General features: G+C 36.9%; 1 protein-coding gene across 2 annotated transcripts; it reads left to right on the top strand.

Moving 5' to 3' along the window:
* Positions 1 to 1,346: 1,346 nt before the first annotated feature.
* Positions 1,347 to 18,363, top strand: SrpRalpha (signal recognition particle receptor alpha). Of its 2 annotated transcripts, XM_069822307.1 has the most exons (13): positions 1,347 to 1,523; positions 1,981 to 2,178; positions 2,268 to 2,445; positions 3,838 to 3,888; positions 6,934 to 7,066; positions 8,485 to 8,620; positions 10,045 to 10,199; positions 12,050 to 12,194; positions 14,158 to 14,349; positions 15,104 to 15,275; positions 15,355 to 15,482; positions 17,087 to 17,263; positions 17,918 to 18,363. In XM_069822307.1, exons 1-13 carry the CDS (start codon positions 1,407 to 1,409, stop codon positions 18,041 to 18,043), a joined length of 1,908 nt encoding a protein of 635 aa, XP_069678408.1. In that variant the 5' UTR covers positions 1,347 to 1,406; the 3' UTR covers positions 18,044 to 18,363. The 2 variants fall into 2 exon arrangements, with proteins under 2 accessions (XP_069678408.1, XP_069678488.1); XM_069822387.1 differs by lacking the exon at positions 3,838 to 3,888.
* Positions 18,364 to 19,746: the final 1,383 nt, after the last annotated feature.

The following is a 19,746-nucleotide window of genomic DNA, read 5'->3' as shown; positions in this document are numbered from 1 at the left end:
AATGAGATCAGATTTTGACTTTGAGCCCTTAACAGCTAGCTGAATTTGATTTTTAGTTGGAGGCATGTACAACACGCGTCAGTAGCCAATGTCAACCTTAAAACATTCCAGACAAGTATTCACCATCATAAACTACAAGTAATGACAACAATTGGCATATAAAATGGCGGCAATCTCGAACAGTGTGTTCTGTAAGAAAAAAATATATAAATTTTCCTCTTAAAACTCTTCTAAAGAGGTATCGAATACACGAAAGAAAAGTAATTCTTTAATATTATAAGGAACTGTTTGTTCAAGATAAAGATAGTTCTGGAAAAAAAAAAAAAAAAAGTTTATTTACATTTACTGTACACTAGCACAGGAAAAGGACAGTTTTGAAACATCATTTTACAGATGGATAAGGAAAATTTTGTTACAGAAACTATTTTGGATAAAGACAGTTTTGAAGAAACCCTCATATTTTAACGCTGAGTTTAATAATAGTTTTGAAACATTCCATGACCATTTCTAGATGCAAGAATGCCAACTGAATCGGAATCCACTCTTCATTTTTTCTTAATTTTGAAAAAGGAAAGTACATGCATACACGTAGTGAAGGTGACGTTCTCAACTTGATTTTTTGTATCTCTCTCTATATGATTCTCTAAATTGTTGAAGACTCCATAGGCACTCGTATTTGCGATAATCTTCAATAAAGTTTAATTGTGCTTCCCGCCATTTTCAGTCCAGCATCACGAAACAATTTTTTTTTTTTAATTTATTTATTGGTCGACCAGCAAACTTGCTATACAGACCACTGTTAAATTATGGAAAATCACATACAGAATATCATGCTGAGGTTGGCTGTAAAGGCTCCTCTAATTAATACGAAACAATTAATTTTCATATAAATCTGGCTTTCAGGTATAGTTCCTTTGGTGCTGACTTGAATCATTTCAAGAGAAAAATTGTTGCAGGACCGGGTATCAAACCCGGGACCTTTGACTGAACGCGCCAAGGCTTTACTGCCTGAGCTACCCACGAACTCTCCCAGATTCTGGCTCAATTTGTTCCCTTGATATCCACATACCTCAAAACAATTCTCAGGTTATTCACGGCAACCTCATTTTAAGGTAAAATGGCATGCACAATTGAATGCGTTTCTTTCGCTATTGCATACATTGCCTGAATGCGTAAAGTTGAAAGAAAAGTTGAACAGTGTAGATGCACCGAAAGAGTTTACGTCTTTAAATTTTATTATCATTCTATTTTATGCTTGTGCACAAAACGACTGAATTCTGAAATATATGTTGGTCAACCTGCTCGATACCCCATGATCCCTATGTTTTGAAAAGAATGACTACTATAAAATACGTACTTCCGGTTCTAAGTGACAAATTAACAGCTGTTACATAGGTGTCTACAAAATGTTGGATTTATTTACTATATTTAGCAAAGGAGGTATAGTACTGTGGTGTTTCCAAAGTACAACTCAAATTTTTACACCTTCAGTTAATGCATTAATAAGAAGTGTCATATTACAAGTAAGTAGAATCATTGTATAATTAAGGTTATGGTTGTACTTCAATGTATTTAGAAATTACAAGTCATATTGAAAATTGTGATATATGTATGTCATGCTATATTCTATGATTTTTTTTATTTTGTAAAACATTTTCTGATAAACTGAAACTTTGTAAGGAACGTTTTAAATAATATAGCAGCTGTTATGTGTCATTTACGATGTGAGGGCGGCAATGAACCTTTGGGTTCCTTTTAAATTATTGGAATACTATAAGCTGCATAATGAATAGTATGCAAATGAACGTATTTTGTATCTGTCTTAGATCGTAGGAAATAGACATTGCAAGTCCTTCCAGCGAAATAGAAGACAAGGTAGCCTACTAGAACATCTCTAGTTAAAGGCTAGTTTGAGTGGAGCATCCCTTCTATGATGTAGGATTGTTAATTATGTTGACATTGATTTTGTAAATGTTTCAGGAAAGGACTGGAAATAATAGCTTTGAGCATAATGCATTGACACTGAAATACAAGCTTGATAATGAATTTGAGCTTGTGTTTGTTGTTGCTTATCAAAAAATTTTGCAGTTATCTTATGTTGATAAATTCTTAAATGATATTCATCTGGAATTTAGAGACATGTACAAGACAGAATTACAAGAAGGTCTTTACTTTCAGGTAGGTAATATTTGTAATGTGAGAGAAAGTGTTGTAAAAGAGATACAAGTTATACATCAATGTGGGCATGTTGATGTGTTCTGTTGTAGGGCTTCGACGACTTTAGTAGTCATTTTAGAGCTGTTTTGAATTCGGCAGAGCAATGGGGAAAACATCAAGCGAAGATTCCCAAGCAGATGAGAACATTCGAAGAATCTTCTAAGTCAAAGAAAACCGTTGCTTCCATGATTGAAAGAAAAAATGATGAGAAAGAAAATAAGAAAAGTGGTAAGAATCTAAAAAGTATTTATTAATTGTTCAGGATGATCCAGGTTAATGCGATATGATGAGAAATGATCAAATAGGCCTACCTAACTTCAAGTCGGAGTTACATAAATACATTTTGTTAAGACTTGCAGTAAATGTTCAATATTCTTAATTGCTCTACTGAGGACATTGACCTAACAGTCGCGTAGCATTAGAAGAATGACACGGTCAAACTATTCTGTATTTGTGAAAGGAGATGCTTGGCAGCAGTTGTGAAGTGGTGTTGGTGTAAGTCTAGACTTCAGACAACAACGTGAACCATTTTTGTCCAAATTCGATAGATTGCAGACGGTACTTACAAGAGAAAAGAAAATCTGCGCTGTATCAGGAATACACTGATACATAGAATATGTCACTAGTTTCAGGAATGTGTTGGTTTGAATGTTCTATTTTTGTTTCGGCTTAGAAGTGGAGAGTAAGGGTCAGTGATAAGAGAAGTTAATTAATGCAATATGTTGTCTCTTCATATAAAACAGCATTCTGAAATTAGTCCCGGGTCATTCCATGAAAATGCGACATTTTCATGAAAAAGAAAAATCTCACGAATCTCTGCTTGTTATATGTCATTTTTTTCGTTATGATCCGAATTTTTTGAATCTGACAACACTGATTGTGTAACAACACGTATGTGGAAGAAAAAGCACAAAGTCTGTGGTCTAAGAGCGCGAAATTTTCTATTAGAAATGACATATTTGAAAGCACATTTAAGGCAAATAAATCATTACGTCTGTATGTTAAATTCAAATAATAATGAAGTGCTGACCTTTGTTAATAGTTACAATGCATAGAAACTGTAATACAGTGATTATTTCGTGCTTGATTACAATTATTACAAAGAAAGGTTGAGAGTTCGTGTGTCACGCTCAAATGACATTTGTTTATATTTCTTCAATAAATCTGCATGAATTATTTGCATATAATCAGCGTAGTTATGTAAAATGAATATCTACAAGACTGTAATCTTTCTCTGAGCATGGGTTGGCTTAACTGTACATTAACACTGTTTGCAATCACTTTTACAGATTTATACAAAATTCCTTTACAAAAAACCAACTTATTTGTTTAATAATTTTGGAATTTTTATTTTATATTATCTCGTACGAAAAATGTTGTTTTTCCAAAATGAAGAGATGAACAGGAAACAAGACTATAACAGGCCACTCGGCCTGATGCTTGTCAGGATAACGATGACTTCTTTTATTGTCACAGTCTGTAATATTTATTATACACTAAGTTATGTGCAGTATTCTGTGAATATTGATTTTTTTGTGCCTTGAGAGTCTGTGTGAATGGAATAATCATATTCATGATGCTTGTATTGCATAAACGATAATGATTTGTTATGGTTTGCAGGGAAAAAGAAGAAAGGTGTTGGTTTTGTTAATGGTGAAGGCATCACTAACAGTAAGTACTAACATGGTTCTGACTGCACTTTGAGACTTGATTCTGAACACGCTCCTGTTTCATGCAGTCACAGTAACAGCACTAAGTGCAGCTAGCTTCCTATTGAGCGTATTCTGAATCTCAGCGCTGACAATCTGATGATATCACGGTGTTCCGAATTTCAACAATGACGTCACTGATGCTCGACCGGTGCCATCAGTTTGCAGAGATGGTGGCAGTATCCATCAGCCGCCATCAGTGAATCTGATTGGTTCGGGAATTAGCAGACGAATGACATCGTGCACTGTTGTGTCATGGCGGTGTGTTCTGCTGTATTGTTTGTAATGAGCACAACGTAAAAACAATATGTTAATGACTTATGAACGAACGTGTCAACGGATCAGATATTTCTACTGGTTCAAGAACTAAATTGTTTGTGCTCTCTTTTCTTTGAACGAGATGACAGTATAGAAATTTCGCAAAATCTTGCTAGCGTAGCACAGACAACTTCTACAGTCGCCATGACAGCAATCGAACCTTCCAGCAGTTTTGGTCATAGTTTGCTGCAGCATGACGTCATTGTTGTCCACCACTCCGGTGAGATTTGGAATACGCTGATTGCGTTATCATTGAGGGGCGAGGAGGCAGATTCATATGCACTAAAAACGGCAAGCATGCTCATAATATGCTTAGAAACCAAGATATGTGAACTAAAAGTAACAAAATATGAACAGCTAAAATAAAAAAAAAAAACTTGTTTTATTTTAAGCAATTCACTATTATTAATGGTTTTTATATATACATAAGAATATCGAGACACCATCAGTTGCTAAAGCTGCGTGTCCTTCGACCCACTGCTTAAGCAGTACACTTCTGGCACATTTTTCATTAGGCATCGTTGATAAATCTAATTCTAAATTAATTTTCTTCAAGCTAAACTGTTCTAAAATGCAGTACTCTGTCGAAGTTTGTTTGACTTGCCACCACCATAAAATGAAATAGACCTATTCTGATTTGCCATGTCAGCATTATGACAAGCACAAAGAAATCATCAGCACTTTCTGTGGGGCATTTTCGTGAATACTTATGAACTCAGTCTTTGCTGTAAAATACCAGCACTGCTTTTGTATACATTATACTTTTTAAAGTGCTTGTCCTCAGTTTCGTGGAAAGGAATATTGCCATGCTCCATCATTTCATACAGATCTCATCTGAATTACCAGTTGAAGTTAGGTCGTCAGGCTCACTTCTTTCTATCAGCTTCAAATGGTTTTTATTGATTTTTTTAAATTGCAGTGCTGCTCTAAATACCATCTTTTAGAACAGAGTACATAAATTACGTCGCCACTTACACAGAGTTCCTCTACTTTCGCACTTGTTTCAGGCAGCTTTATTTCAAGTAGGATCATAACCTGTAGTGCATGTTATTTGTGAGCAGAGCCTTTACTGGAGGGCAAGTGCAGTATTGTATATCCCATGCACACTTATACTCATTACTAGACTTCGGTGAATTGCCACACGCAGCATGCAATCAAGTTGCCGATGTACGGTAGTATAGAAGAGGTGAGCGACAGCCCGGTCTCGTAGTATAAGCAGTTCATGTTAAGAGTTGTGACCGATCCAAATAGATAGAGCAGCTACAGCTAATGTATACCTATGTAAGCACTTGTTTATGCATTAATGTGGTTGGAATAGTCAAAGCTTAACATTTGTTCAGTGTAGACAAGAATTCAATCAAACATACTACAATGAGAGTGTTGCTGTTCCAAACAATTGCCCCTGGAATATCCTTACCCCCGCAGCCAGTCTTGACCCGTTGGGAAACGTGGTTGGATGCTGTTAATTATTATGCAAAAATTACGGCAAAATATTGGAGGTAATTGATACATTGGATAGCACAGACAGTTCCGCTGTTGCAGCTGTAAAATCATTGCCTTCTGAACAGCTATTGGAAGATATTCTGTTCATTGATTCTGATTTTAAAATCGTGTCCAAAAGCATCACCCTGTTAGAATCATCTAATCTACAACCCTCAGAAGCCCATAATATAGTGTATAAAGTATAAGAAACCGTTATCCAAAATAACAATTCACTAATTTCAGAAAAAGTGAAATGTAAGTTGAGAAACATTATTGCTAAAAATTGTGTATATTCACAAATTCGTATTATAAATGATGTATCAGGTCACGACAAGACATCTGAAGTTGGTGTACTAAAAAGTAGTGACTTTCCGTTCTTCAAATATGCACGTATTACATCGTGTGATGTTGAACGTACATTTTCCCAATATAAAAACTGTTTAAGTGACCATCGGAGGAGGTTACTTTGCAGTCGCTCAAAATGTATGTAACTCTTCACTGCAATGCACATATTCAAGGATGATATGAGTATATTACATTAAATTTTAAGGATTAATATATCTCACTATAAAATAATTGTGTATTTACATGTTTAGACATTTCCTACTTCAAAGATCATTCATTATATTTCTTGAATGCAGGATACAGGTTTTATTGTAACCGCAGTATACTGCTCAGTGTTTACATAAGTGGCATACTCCGTCCGTTGCACGTCTCCTTCTCATACAGTCTATACTGCGTGCGTAGTAAACCTTACGATTCTCGTGGCAATTCCACGAAGTCTACTCATTACAGTATTATGGGACTAAGAATACAGTGTTACTCATAAGTGACACCAATAAGGCATCACTCATGAGGTAACTAAGCCAGGAGATTCTGGAATATAGTGACTAAGTCTTTAAAAAGTGAATTGTGAATGCACGATATGTATAAATGTCTCAACTCAGGGACAGTACTTCACACTGACCCAGGGAATATAGAGGTTTTCGTTTTCTTTATCTTTCGGGGAAAATAATTACACTGGAAGAATTCAACTTAATTTTGACGAAACTATTCACTAAGCAGTAGTAGAGCTTTGGCTTCCAGCCAGTCACCCGTACAGCAGGGCAGAGAACAAAAGTTGTAGCAACATAGTCTTACTGTCCACAATTGTCAATATTATTGTGTGCCATGACTCTACATTAGTGTTACACGTTTTTGATTGAAGTGAAGGCTGTGGAAACTGAGTCACGGCCACCTGCAAACGGAGAGCTGGATGAGGAGACGTTGCAGCAGAACCGACTGCGCCTCGCTCAGAGAGTGGCGGCTGGCGGGAAGAGTCCTCGCCCCAAGTCAGAAAAGTATGGGATAATGTTAATGGGTTCAGTTTGCAGTTTCTGACCTTAAAGATAAGCTCATTCTCCTGGATTGTGTCTGTATTACTGGCACCCTGTAAATGTTTAGTTTCAGAACTGCTGTGCATTCCTCTGATGTGGTGAGGGCAGTTGGGATAAGAAGGTCAAGTTTGGTGCTGAGAGGGAAAAGTTGATTGTTTATTGATATAATTGCTGGTCCAGAGGTAGTGTGTGGCAGAGGACACGTCTGCTAGGCAGACCAGATTAGTGATGAGCTACTGGAATTGTTTGTTGAACAAATATCCGTGGAGTTGAAAGTGGGTTTACTAATTTGGGGAGTGCTTAGATTCACCTCTGAAAGATCAAAGTTGACTAGAGACTTGGCCAGGGGTCAAAAGTATGACCGGTGGAGAAGAACAAACTGGCCTTCTCTCCAAAGAGTGACATCTGAACACAGTATTGATCGTAGAGTTCTCTGGACCAATAGTAACTTTTTTATACCCTTCCTCTCTTGACTTTTCTAAAACAGTTCGGATTTTGGGAGAGCATCTCAGTGTAACTGGGAAGAGAAAACATTTGCAGGGCAGTATGGAGATACTTTTCACACTGGTATTAAAAGAATATTAACTTGTACATCAATCTGCCTTTCTGAATCTGTGGTAGTGAAAACTGTATCAAATGCATGACCAAGCAATTTTTATTTAAAAAACAGAATGCTACTAGAATGTTTTTATCAACCTGCAGCAGGAGTGAAAAGCTGCAGCTATCTTTGCTGATTAAGAAGTGATGCAAAGCAACAGCTTCGAGTAGTCACTTCAGCATCTTTGCTTACCAATAGTACATATGCCTTCGAAATTTCTGATATTCATTACTTCTTATGACTCTGCTGTTAGAGAACAAATTTGTAGATGAAAATTGCTAAACTTTTTGAGAAAATTAGAATATCTAAAAAATGATCCCATTATTAAAATTGTAAGCTAACCATCCAACATCCCAGCTTACTGAACAGTTATCAGTTATCACATCCCTTCTTGTTGTAGTGTAAAGAAATCAGCATTTAGTTTCATTGATCCATGTAAGAATTATTGATTTCTGAAAATGTGGACCACAAACCTCCTTAAGATTTCAAGGAGCAATGCTGTATCCAGCAGTTATGAACTAATTGCAGATCAGAAGATGAACGTTTCTAAATTTTCTTTAAAATAAATACCAAACATCAAACATTGGCTGTATCTTGTTCCCCGAAATTGACAGCAGACTATCAGTAGAGATATTTATTTTATTTTTTTACATTAAAATTCTTAAAAGCCAGAAAGTGGCATTCCGAGATTCTGTTGTTAAATTGAAAGTTTCGTAACTCAGGATAACAGTACTTATTTCCTGTTAACATGTCTCTTGTCCTGTTGTATGCATTACATTTACAGAAAAAGCCCAAAGCCACCGAAGGAAGGGAAGAAGCCCCGTGTGTGGGGCCTGGGTGGGAGTGCAAAGGACTTCGCTGCTCTGGACTACACCAAGGACAAACCCGCTGAGGGAGACCAGGTCCTGCCTGACACCAAGGTGAGTTGTGCCGTAGAACATTTTGATTATCGTGATGAGCAGCACTGCACTCTGCCGAAGGAGATCCGCTCCACAGTGCAGCTGGAGCGACACTAGCTCTCCTGGTAGTGTGCAAGCAATTCATTTTTCTGCATACGTTTTCCTGTGTCAGATTGGATGTAGAAGCGGAGGAAAATGATAGGCTTGTTAGTAACATTTGTCACGTTCACTTTATGACATGTTGAGTACAAGGATTAATAACATTGCTTACCTGTAACATCAAAGACGTTAATAAAAATATTTCCAAAATAGTTAGTGTAAGTACAAAACACGTGGCAGTTTTTAGTTACAAGATTAACATACACTCTCAATATCCGAATTAGTTACAAGAAAATATTTGAAGAGTCCACTGCAAGAGTGATGGATGTCATTTGGAATACATTTTTCAGGAGAAGCAATTGAAAGTTTGAAATGCTTAGCGCTCAAAGCTTAACTGTGATTTTCCGATCATTACTGGACAATGACTATCAGTGTTAATGCCATATAACTCTCTATGTACATTCTATATGTCTTAAGCTATGCATTGACAGTCTTGGTTCATTTTCGACAAGAAAGTGACATCTATCATTCTTGCAGTGGACTCTTCATTTGTTATATTCCTTTCCTAGTTGTGCAAGGTCTTCTTCACTAAATTTTAAAATATACCTTGCTGGCACCATATTATGGAAATTCTTCTTCTCCGGCATCTTTGGTTCAACAAATGGTCCAGAAAATGAACTTTTTAAAAGGTTTAAGAAAGAATGGCAGTCAGTGAACAAAAGCTTATATTCTGCAGCTCTTCTAAGACTCTGTATTCTTAAGATTGCTAACAGAAATATTAGATTATCTCCCTCGAGCCCTCAAAGATTAATAGCCAAGAATTACATGCAGCTGGGCCAACTCATCAAGTTCGAAGGAATTTGTGTCTTGAAGATGTATCAGTTTAAATTCTCGACAAGGACTTAAAGGAATAACGGAGTTGGCTCTGTTTGTTATATGTAAAACAATGGAATGAAGCACCTTTGGGCCTCCGAGCTCCGTAGTTGTCCTTGCTAAAGCGTGTATTTAAATTTAAGTTGTATTTTATTTACTACAATACTGGCTATTGGATTGGCATTTTATAATACATTTTATTTATGTTTTGATAGTTATAATTCTTCTTTTAATTTCATCACTCCTTATATGAATTCATGTGTTTATAACTTTGATTGTTGTTATTCCATTTGTTAGAGTTTGTAAGATATAGGGCTTGTGTTTCAAGAGTGATGTAATGTGTTCGTTGGAGTGGTTTTCACTGCGGCAATTATGAAGTGCAGAACTTGAGTTTGTATGCATTCAAGTTGCTAATAAAATTTTTTGCAGAATGATAGTGAATAACACTCGGGTAATTCAGTAATTTGTGACAGATTATTATTGGCTCCATGATGGGTGGAATCCGCGACTTGGAGGTGGAGAGCGACTCTGAGGAGGAAGAAGATTTTGAGGACGAGGAGTCTGTGCCGGCTCACAAACAGAACTCCACCACTGCTGCCAAATCGAAGGGCGTCTTCTCCTTGTTCAGGTACCACAGAGCTTCTTACATTACATAACATACCTTGCCATGTCTGGGTTTCAATTGCCTAAAAGCTAGAACTTATCTTATTGACATTGCAAAGAAATCACAGACTTGAACGACTTGTAAGATTAAGCACCATGTCATTAGACGTTACACTGTGTTATTTATATTAGAAACCAAAAAATCTTAGGTTTACAAAAATTTGATTTGCCCTCATGCTGTCCTGCCGTTATTCAGACTTCTCGCTTTTGTTCAAATGGCTCAGATTTCAAGGCTACTTTCTTCTGAGGCTATTTTTTTAAATTTAAATAGTGCTTTCGTTTCTAGTCTTTTTTTTTTTTTCTGAAAAAAAAAACGGAGCATATCCATTCAGTACTTAGTGGTCAAAGTTTTGTACAGCAACAATAAAATTTAAAATGTTCAACTATACTGTTTTCGCTGTAAGAAAAATCCTAATGTAAACACAAGCACGTGGCTGTCATACCCATGATTGGCTCCCATTCGAAACACTGACATGACGCAGGAGAATATAGTTCGTATTTGGAAACCATAATCTTGTATTATTTGAAAATAAAAAATTGAATTCTAGTTGTTAAATACGATGAAACATATAACTTCACTCATATGTAAAAGAAAAGTTACTTTTATATTTTGTTATATACTATGAACGCGGATGAATACCAACAGTAATACTGAGATAGTCTGTTCTTGTAACAAGCTGACGTTACTTGAGCTCGTAGTTGTTCACATAACCATGTGGTACTGAAGTATGGCTTCTGCATCCTCGGTGTGTGTGGTTATTAAACATAGAGTGGAAACCCTCTCAAAAACGGAGAAAAAGAAATAGTTTTAAATGTATATAATAAGTTAAGTGAGTTTTAATTACAATAATTATAAAGTAAATGTTCCCTGAGCAAACAGATGCATAGAAGTGAGGTTAGGCCTACTTGACGAATAACGGGAAATGTTTAACATGAAACAGAATGTACAACAGTAGGCGGGAACACGTACTGAGAATCTATGGCACCAAACAGTGGCCAATGAAGCCTCACTTCAGTCACGTGATATTGTTTTTATTAGGATTTTTCTTACAGCGAAAAGATTATAGATAATACTATTTAAAAATATTTATTCACAAATATATTTACTTATACAAACTATGATCCTACCTCACCAATATGATTCCGAAGTGTTGTTGCAAGAGGGTTATTTCACATGCATAAGTAAAATTTCTTTAGTAGGCAAGGAGACATTATTGTACTGACAGATGACGGTTTGTAAGGATCTGTCTTTACTGACATTATTATTTTTAGCCTTGCTGGCTTCTTTAATACCGAAAATTCTTGCTGTATTATTATTATTATTATTATTATTATTATTATTATTATTAATCCTAATCATATTCATCATTCTATAAGCTAGCCACAGGTATCTGACATTTTTTATTTGGCATCTTCTACACTTGCGTTGTTTTGGGTGGCATTCTTGTTTCCATCTTTTATCTTCTATATTGATGCAATTACATCCAGTTTTGTTTGTATGTCGCTGCTGCTGAGTCATTGCTCCTCTGTCTTGCACAGCCCTGCAAGGACCTGCATGCAACACTGCAGCACAGTGTACTGTGTTAGCAAAATATGTAAACACAATAAAATTATATAAAAATGAAAGGGAGCAAGAGTGCGAGCGAAGTATATTTGAATTCAGCAGTGCATGTTGCCCTCCCTCCCCATTACAAGAACTCCATTCTTCTTGCTAGTTATAAAATACGATATGGCTGCAATGAAGATATACTGCCTGCAACTCCACAAGAGTTAAAAGTTAGTAGTATTTGAAGTGCTTGCCGATGTGATGTGCAGGGGTCTGGTGGGCAGCAAGAACCTGACACGGGAAGGCATGCAGGGGGTGCTGGACAAGCTGAAGGACCACCTGATCACCAAGAACGTGGCAACGGACATTGCTCACAAGCTGTGCGAGTCTGTGGCAGTCAAGCTCGAGGGCAGGGTGAGTGCTTAGTACTGCATTGGAATGGAAGTGACGATGATGAGTATTGGAATGGAAGAAATCAGATACCCTGTACCAAAATGCAATCCCTGCACGGAATTGTGATCATACTTAGCATGTTTATACTAATCATCTAGAAATCTGTTACTTTTCTTAGTTTCGTTTTTATGTTCATATTTTTTCTGATAGCAAAAAGGGTACTCTGTGAGCTTGCACTCTGTAACAGGACTGCATTCTTTTCACATTGCTCTGAAATACTGCTGCTAGTGCGAAAATAATAAACTTCAAAATCAGCTGGCTGATAATTAAACTGTAGTATTCTATAGTTCATTTTCAGTTTCTGTGCCATGTTTCCTAGCTTTGCCTAATAATTACTAACTGTCAGTTTTTTTTTTTTTTTTTGCTATGCACTATGTATTTTCAATGTGAAGTGGAAACGTGAATACTGTACACTATTATAATATTTTTACTACACCATTGTCTCAGAAGGTAATGTAGGCTTGTACATTTCAATAAAATGAACAAATAAATTATTCGGTTTTAGGGATGGCTACTAAAGAAACTTAACCTTTGTGGAAATATTGTTTTTTATATACAAAAAATTAATTATGTGGCTGTAAGCAAACAGTACTGGGGCAGCTACATCCCTTTCTGGATTCTCTCTCTCACTCTTTGGATGGGGGAGTTATGTTTGAGGTGAGGGCTATTTCCAAATCATTGTAGAATAATCAGAAGTATAGTTGTTAAAATTTTGCAGTCTATGCAGATATAGTTTAGCTTCCATTTTTAAAGTGCGTATTTAACTCAATGCTGTGCGTACTTCGTAAGTGTATTTTGCAGCCTAAGACTAAACTATCGTCAAATGGGCAAACTTGGAACATTATCATAGGGTATTTTCGTTTTGTCACAGTGGCAACATAATCTTCACTTGTTACTTTGTTGTGCAGCACATTGGTTCTATTACAGTTTGGTGTTGCTGTGACAAAACGAAAATACCCTGTGATAATGTTCCAAGTTTGCCCATTTGACGGTATCTTAAATATTTTTTCTGTACATAACCCTTTTATAAAATGTGGGAAGTGTAAGTAGCACCAAAAAACAGGTTTAAAATATTTCTGACATGAAAAACCTGCACGTTCTATACAGAATGTCAGTAAAGATTATAATAAAGTATCTAGAAGTAGAGGCTTAGTGTTATAAGTCCTTTCCTACTGTTTCATTGAAAGTGTTTTGGGTTTTTAATTTTCTAAGTGTAATTGTAGGTTGTAAGTAATTTTTTTGCACTTTTTGATCATCAAAATCCAGACCATAATGGTGGACCTTAACTAGCATGTACCATTTTCTCTTTTGCTTCTCATTTTATTCTAAACTTGTAATGTTGGCACTGTTAGATATTATCATTATCTACAAAAATTCCAAGCCAAAAGAGAAATCTTAGTTTCGTTGTGAGACGTGACAGCAGCCTGAATTGTCTTTATGTATAATGTGTTAACATAGTGAATAATGGAAATGCTTGCTACGTCTTTTCATGTAGTGCAGTTGTTTTAAATGCTGTGCACAGCTCTGTTTTACCAATCTTTGCAAATTTCATTTTTTGAAGTTCTGCAGAGCGAGAATTATTTGTGCCTTTCTGTTTTACAAAGACTTTGTGATGCACTTATTTATTATTATTTATTTTTACTTGATATAATTTTTGTATTCATACTTCACTGTTTTGTTTCTTAAGTAACAATAGGAGTTAGTTGCTTATAAGATTATGTAAATTACATGGCTTTCGTTCACTTAGTGATGATCTTTGTAACACATTTTTCTCCTCAAATTTAGTCCCTAAAATATCATACAATAAACTCACTTTTCCCAACAGCAAATACTTATTTTTAAAATTATACTTACTTTTGCACTTTGCAAAGCAAAAGTGAAATCAGATCTAAGAAGAGAAGGAAATGCTTCATTTGCTTTACAGGTGTTGGGGACTTTCGAGAGTGTTGCAAACACTGTTAAGACTACGTTGACAGAAGCACTGGTGCAGATTCTGTCTCCTAAGAAACGAGTCGACATCTTGAGAGATGCTATGGAAGCCAAGAAGCACGGGCGCCCCTATGTCATGACTTTCTGTGGTGTCAATGGTGTGGGCAAGTCCACCAACCTCGCAAAGGTGAGGCAAAGATTTCGTTCATTTCGCCCATTTTATTTTGGTATTCGGAGAGGGGTTATACTGTCATGGTGCATAGTAATGAGTTGATAAATTAAATTATGGTTTATTTAACGACGCTCGCAATTGCAGAGGTTATGTCATGTCGCCGGTGTGCCGGAATTTTGTCCTGCAGGAGTTCTTTCACAAGCCAGTAATTCTACTCACACAAGCCTGTCACATTTAAACACACTTAAATACCATCGACCTGGGCTGGGATCGAACCCACAATTTCGAGCATAGAAGGCCAGCGCTATACCAACTACGCTACCGAGGCCGACTAATGAGTTGATATCCTACTTGGGCTCATTATCTGTTTTTCTTTCCGCTGTAATACGAATGTCAGATAACGCCATGGCATTCTCTGATTTATTTTTCCTGAAGTCATCTCATTATCACCAATTCCATTGATTGTAGAGAAGCATGGACTTGATTCAGTATCGTTAAACAGCTAATTAAAAATTAGCCTTTTAGATTGGAACCCAAGCTTATCCAGGAACAAGAATGGCCAGTGAATTTATGGATTTTGTGCTTTACCTAAAAGTTGCACTGCAGGTTCTGCGTGAATGAAATTTACTATGACAGCAGTCCTAGTGCTAGCAGGTAACGAGCCAAGAGAACAGCCTGCGTGTGTTGGTTGCAGCTCATGCCGGTGCATCGCACACACACACACACACACACACTTTTTAGTGACTTTTGCCCATTTTCTTTGCTGCAGATATGTTTCTGGCTGATAGAGAACAACCTGCGTGTGCTGATTGCAGCTTGTGACACATTTCGTGCCGGTGCAGTGGAGCAGCTGCGCACGCACACTCGACATCTGAATGCTCTGCACCCTGCGGAGAAGCACGGTGGCCTGCAAATGGTTCAGCTCTATGAGAAAGGCTACGGTAAGTCCATTGCTTTCTAGTTTTAACTGCGAGAGGCATGTAGCTGCCGGTGTGAAGTACGCCATTTTCTTTGCTACAGGAAAAGACGCAGCTGGAATTGCCATGGAAGCAATCAACTTTGCGCGTGACATGAAGATCGACGTGGTGCTGGTGGACACGGCCGGACGCATGCAGGACAACGAGCCACTCATGAGGGCTCTGGCCAAGGTGGGACAGATAACATGAGAAATATAAAGATCGTAAATAAATAACCATGCTTCTCTTTCCTTAGCTGTCTTGTAGTTAGACTGAGCATGACTGTGACCATCTTCTTCTTTTCTTGCCCAGTGTTTTCTCTTTCATTTTGTACCGGTAACTAAAACCGTGTTATATCTGATTGTAGGAGCTGAATTTTATGTTCCTTCCTCTGATTTATTCATTAATACTCTGTTTTTATTGTCCCTCTTTAAAACTTCAACATTTCATACCTTACCATGAGGGACAGTGATGTGGTTTCCACATTGAAAATTTCCTGCCATTAACGTCATTTTGATCATACCTAGTCCTGCCAATAAGTTTGAGTTGCCACCAGAACATATTAGGTTGGCACACCTGCGGCGTGGCGTGCACCAGAGTGGCATTAATGTCATATATAGGAACATTATGCTTGTTTTTCTCATTATCTCTTGGGAATGATAAAAATTATAACACAACTTGAAGCTGATGCTAATATCAGCTATTATATCAGTTCCGTCAACACTTGTCTTGCAAGGTGGCTCTAGCATTTTTAATTTGTGGGGATGAGGGGCATTTGAAACAAGATGGTAACACTTGTTCTTTGTACTTCAGACCTTTGAAATTGCTATGGAAGTTTTAGTACTAATTGGTACACAATTCATTTTTCATTTTCTGCAACAAAATTTAATGGAGATTTAACAGATTAAACATGACATAGCAGTCTTATCATCATGTCTCTTCATCTGTTGGCCTAGAAAGCGGAAATCTTTATGTACCAGAGATTGCCTTTTATATTTGAGCCGCTTGGCACACAAATGACCCAACCCACTAAATTTGCATATTGAGTTTATCGATTTAAAGAGCTCCTCATATTGTTTCTTTCAAAGTGTAAATCAGCCTAATCGTCATTCCCAGTTTTTACATGAGATTTCAGCACAATTTTCATTTGTGCATCGCATTTCGTGCACTGTTACAAAGAGGTGAAGTGGAAATATAATTTTGTGGGTTGTGCCATTTGTGTGTTGAGCACCTCATTTCGAGTTATATATTTTCATAAAACTAACTACAGTTTTGACCTATTTCTAGAATGATCTAAGTTAATTACAATGGACAGTGTCTCTACTGTTCGGTAAAACTGTACACAGAAAGTTCTTAACTTGTCACCATACATTATCACCATGTCACTTTTTGCCTCACAGATAAGTATACATTTTGCACATAATCAGGGTACTAGCGATAAAAGGGGTTATGATAAGTAAATATAACCATAATTAAAGAAAATTGGGTTGGAAGTGTTCTCAAATATGTTTTAACAATTGAATGCACATGGTTAATTAATTTTGGGTGACGAAGTAGTGAATGCTTTTAACCAGCATTGTTACTTTATTTAAAATATGCAACGTGTATAACACAAATTTATGAGCTGGAATTTAAAATAAGTAAAAACGTATTGGGAAAATATTTACAGTAAATCAAACTAATCTTATTCAAATAAGATAACATTTTATAAAAGAGGAACACGAGATTAAAGAACTCAGGTGTGCCCACAATGTCTTTGAAAATACAGGATGTTGTTTACTGTTCACTCCCTGCAGTTGATCAAGGTGAACGGACCCGACTTGGTGCTGTTCGTTGGCGAAGCTCTTGTGGGCAACGAAGCGGTGGACCAGCTCATAAAGTTCAACCAGGCGATGGCCGACTACTCCTCATCTGAGAACCCGCACCTCATCGATGGCATAGTGCTTACCAAGTTTGACACTATTGATGATAAGGTAATGAAATGTAAATAAAGTGTTTGTTCATTCATAGTGTTCTGCCCAAGGACAGGTCTTTCACTGCAAACCCAGCATTCTCCAGTCTTTCCTATTTTCTGCCTCCCTCTTAGTCTCCACACGTAATCCATATGTCTTAATGTGTCTATCATCTGATATCTTCTTCTGCCCCGAACTCTTCTCCTGTTCACCATTCCTTCCAGTGCATCCTTCAGTAGGCAGTTTCTTCTCAGCCAGTGACCCAACCAATTCCTTTTCCTCTTCCTGATCAGTTTCAGCATCATTCTTCACCCACTCTTTCCAACACAGCTTCGTTTCTTATTCTGTCTGTCCATTTCACACACTCGACATCCAAAATCTTTTCATTTTCAGTGCTCAGCATTTGACAACTAACAAGAAGAGGAAAACGCGAAATTTTAATGAAACTCGTACCAAATTGTGCACTTTAAAAAGTGGCTGCCCATTCCCTCTCCTCACCAATAGGCACTTTAGAAATGGTTTATCATAGATTTCGTGGTTGCAAATCTCGTACAGCCGAACAGATGTGTGCATGAATCTCTGCACTTGCACTATTTTCCCCTCTCGTTTTATTTCCTGCTGTATATTGAAACACTTGCTTACGACCTGGGTTCATAACAGCAACTGTACTTGCAGGTCGGAGCCGCCATCTCCATGACGTACATCACGGGGCAGCCCATCGTGTTCGTGGGCACGGGGCAGACGTACACAGACCTCAAGAGTCTGAACGCCAAGGCAGTCGTGCACGCCTTGATGAAGTAGCAGCAGTTCTTGATTCCTGCCTGTCAGATCTGAAGCATGTTTCTTCCTACAGTTTGGTTATGATGTCAGTTTTGTAGAATATTTTGTAACATTATTTTGTTGCCTAAAGTGTAATATATATCATGTGTCATGTAAGATAATTTTATAGTTGGGTACATTACATCCCCATTTTTCTTCAACACATGAGAGATACTGTCGAGTGTTGCAATCTGATGTTGGTTCAATCAACTAACCATCTCTTGGTGGAGGAATGATAAATTGTTATATTACTTAAGTGATGTACATATTTCCTTGGTATAAATAAACATCCTTCTGGTTCATATGATTTTTCCTACTTTAACTATAATATGATCGTATGTAAGCTCTGCATCACAAAGGTGATAGAGATCCTCCAAAAGGATGTCAGGATGTCCCATGTTGTAGATTTACTGCTGACCAAGTTCCTTTTTCTTTACAGATAAGCATCTCTACTAACATGCAGAAAACAGAAAGGAAAATGTGGCTCAGATGTTTTAGCATTGCATGACTGCTAGATTACTAAGCTGGACTAGTCAAGTAGGTATTTATAAGCTTGGTTTACATTTGACACGTGAAGGTTATAATGAATATGTTCCTAAATTAAATGTATATTAATTTCGCCAATTTCTTGCTATATCCAATTTAGTCCGAGTTAAAAAAAAAAACAATATCAGGACTGTTTGTAATCTGAGATATTTTACTTTCAAATACACTACGTAAAACTAGTTCGTAAATGTAGTGGTGGCAAGGGAAAAACAGCAGTTCTCTGTCAAAGATTTGTTCAATTAATATGCAGGCACTATTAATGCGTGCAGTATTTGAAGCTGCTGTGTCACAGCAAATGCTTTAGACTTTATCTTCTAATTTCCACTTTTTTATTGCATTAAACATTTCATTTGCCTATTCCATAAGAATAGCTTAATCATTTTGCAACTGTTCGCTGACTCCATAGGTTATAGCTTTAGGCAGTTTTTCCTCTTTCGAATCCCTAACATTTAATGGAGATAAAAGTTTATTGGCCCAATGAACTGTCATAAGTCAGGGCTGTTTTCGTTAAATACTTGTTTAAAGGCTTCCGCACGTTCCTTCCTTATTTTTCGTTGGGATCGTTGGATGGTAGACTGGATAAAAGAAAGTTCATCAACATTATGGCCAAGGGCTTCAGCTGTTACCTGAAGAACATATACTGCATCCCTTACACTTATTTGACATTTGTCTAATACATCAGCTTCGGTGTAACAAAATGTTTAGTAGCACATGTTGGAACATTTTGTTGTGTGATGTGCTGTTACTTGTTTCTTGTCAACTGGAAAATGTCTCGCTGGATTCCTCAGAAGATGTGAAAACTCAAAAAGCAGATGATGTTTGTGCTAATGTTTGATGTTTATGTCGCTTTTTTTCATCTTTTATTTTAATTTGTTCCACACTTCCTTCTCCGAAAGTTTTCAAACCGAAAATAGCGCAGCAAGTCTGAACAAGTTGAAGGTAAAATTCATGCATTCCAAAATTTAAAAGTCAAGAAATGAGGGACACTCTAAGGAACATTCTATATAACAAGATTTTAAGTTTTAAATTGTCATTTTGTATTATTACGTAATATTACTATTTAAACCTGATAATAATGATGCGTTATTTTATGTGTTTGTCTTATTATAGATTCCTGTTAACCAGTGGCATAGCATGAA

Source organism: Periplaneta americana, chromosome 1, assembly GCF_040183065.1.
Source record: "Periplaneta americana isolate PAMFEO1 chromosome 1, P.americana_PAMFEO1_priV1, whole genome shotgun sequence".
In the NCBI taxonomy this organism is placed as follows: Eukaryota; Metazoa; Arthropoda; class Insecta; order Blattodea; family Blattidae; genus Periplaneta; species Periplaneta americana.
This window is presented reverse-complemented; position numbering and strand designations above follow the sequence as displayed.

Excerpts from the sequence above, each read along its gene's own strand:
- SrpRalpha (XM_069822307.1), top strand. The coding sequence starts at position 1,407 with ATGTTGGATTTATTTACTATATTTAGCAAAGGAGGTATAGTACTGTGG. Across the intron at positions 10,200-12,049 it reads GGCGTCTTCTCCTTGTTCAG|GGGTCTGGTGGGCAGCAAGA; the intron begins GTACCACAGAGC and ends TGTGATGTGCAG. Across the intron at positions 15,483-17,086 it reads TCATGAGGGCTCTGGCCAAG|TTGATCAAGGTGAACGGACC; the intron begins GTGGGACAGATA and ends CACTCCCTGCAG.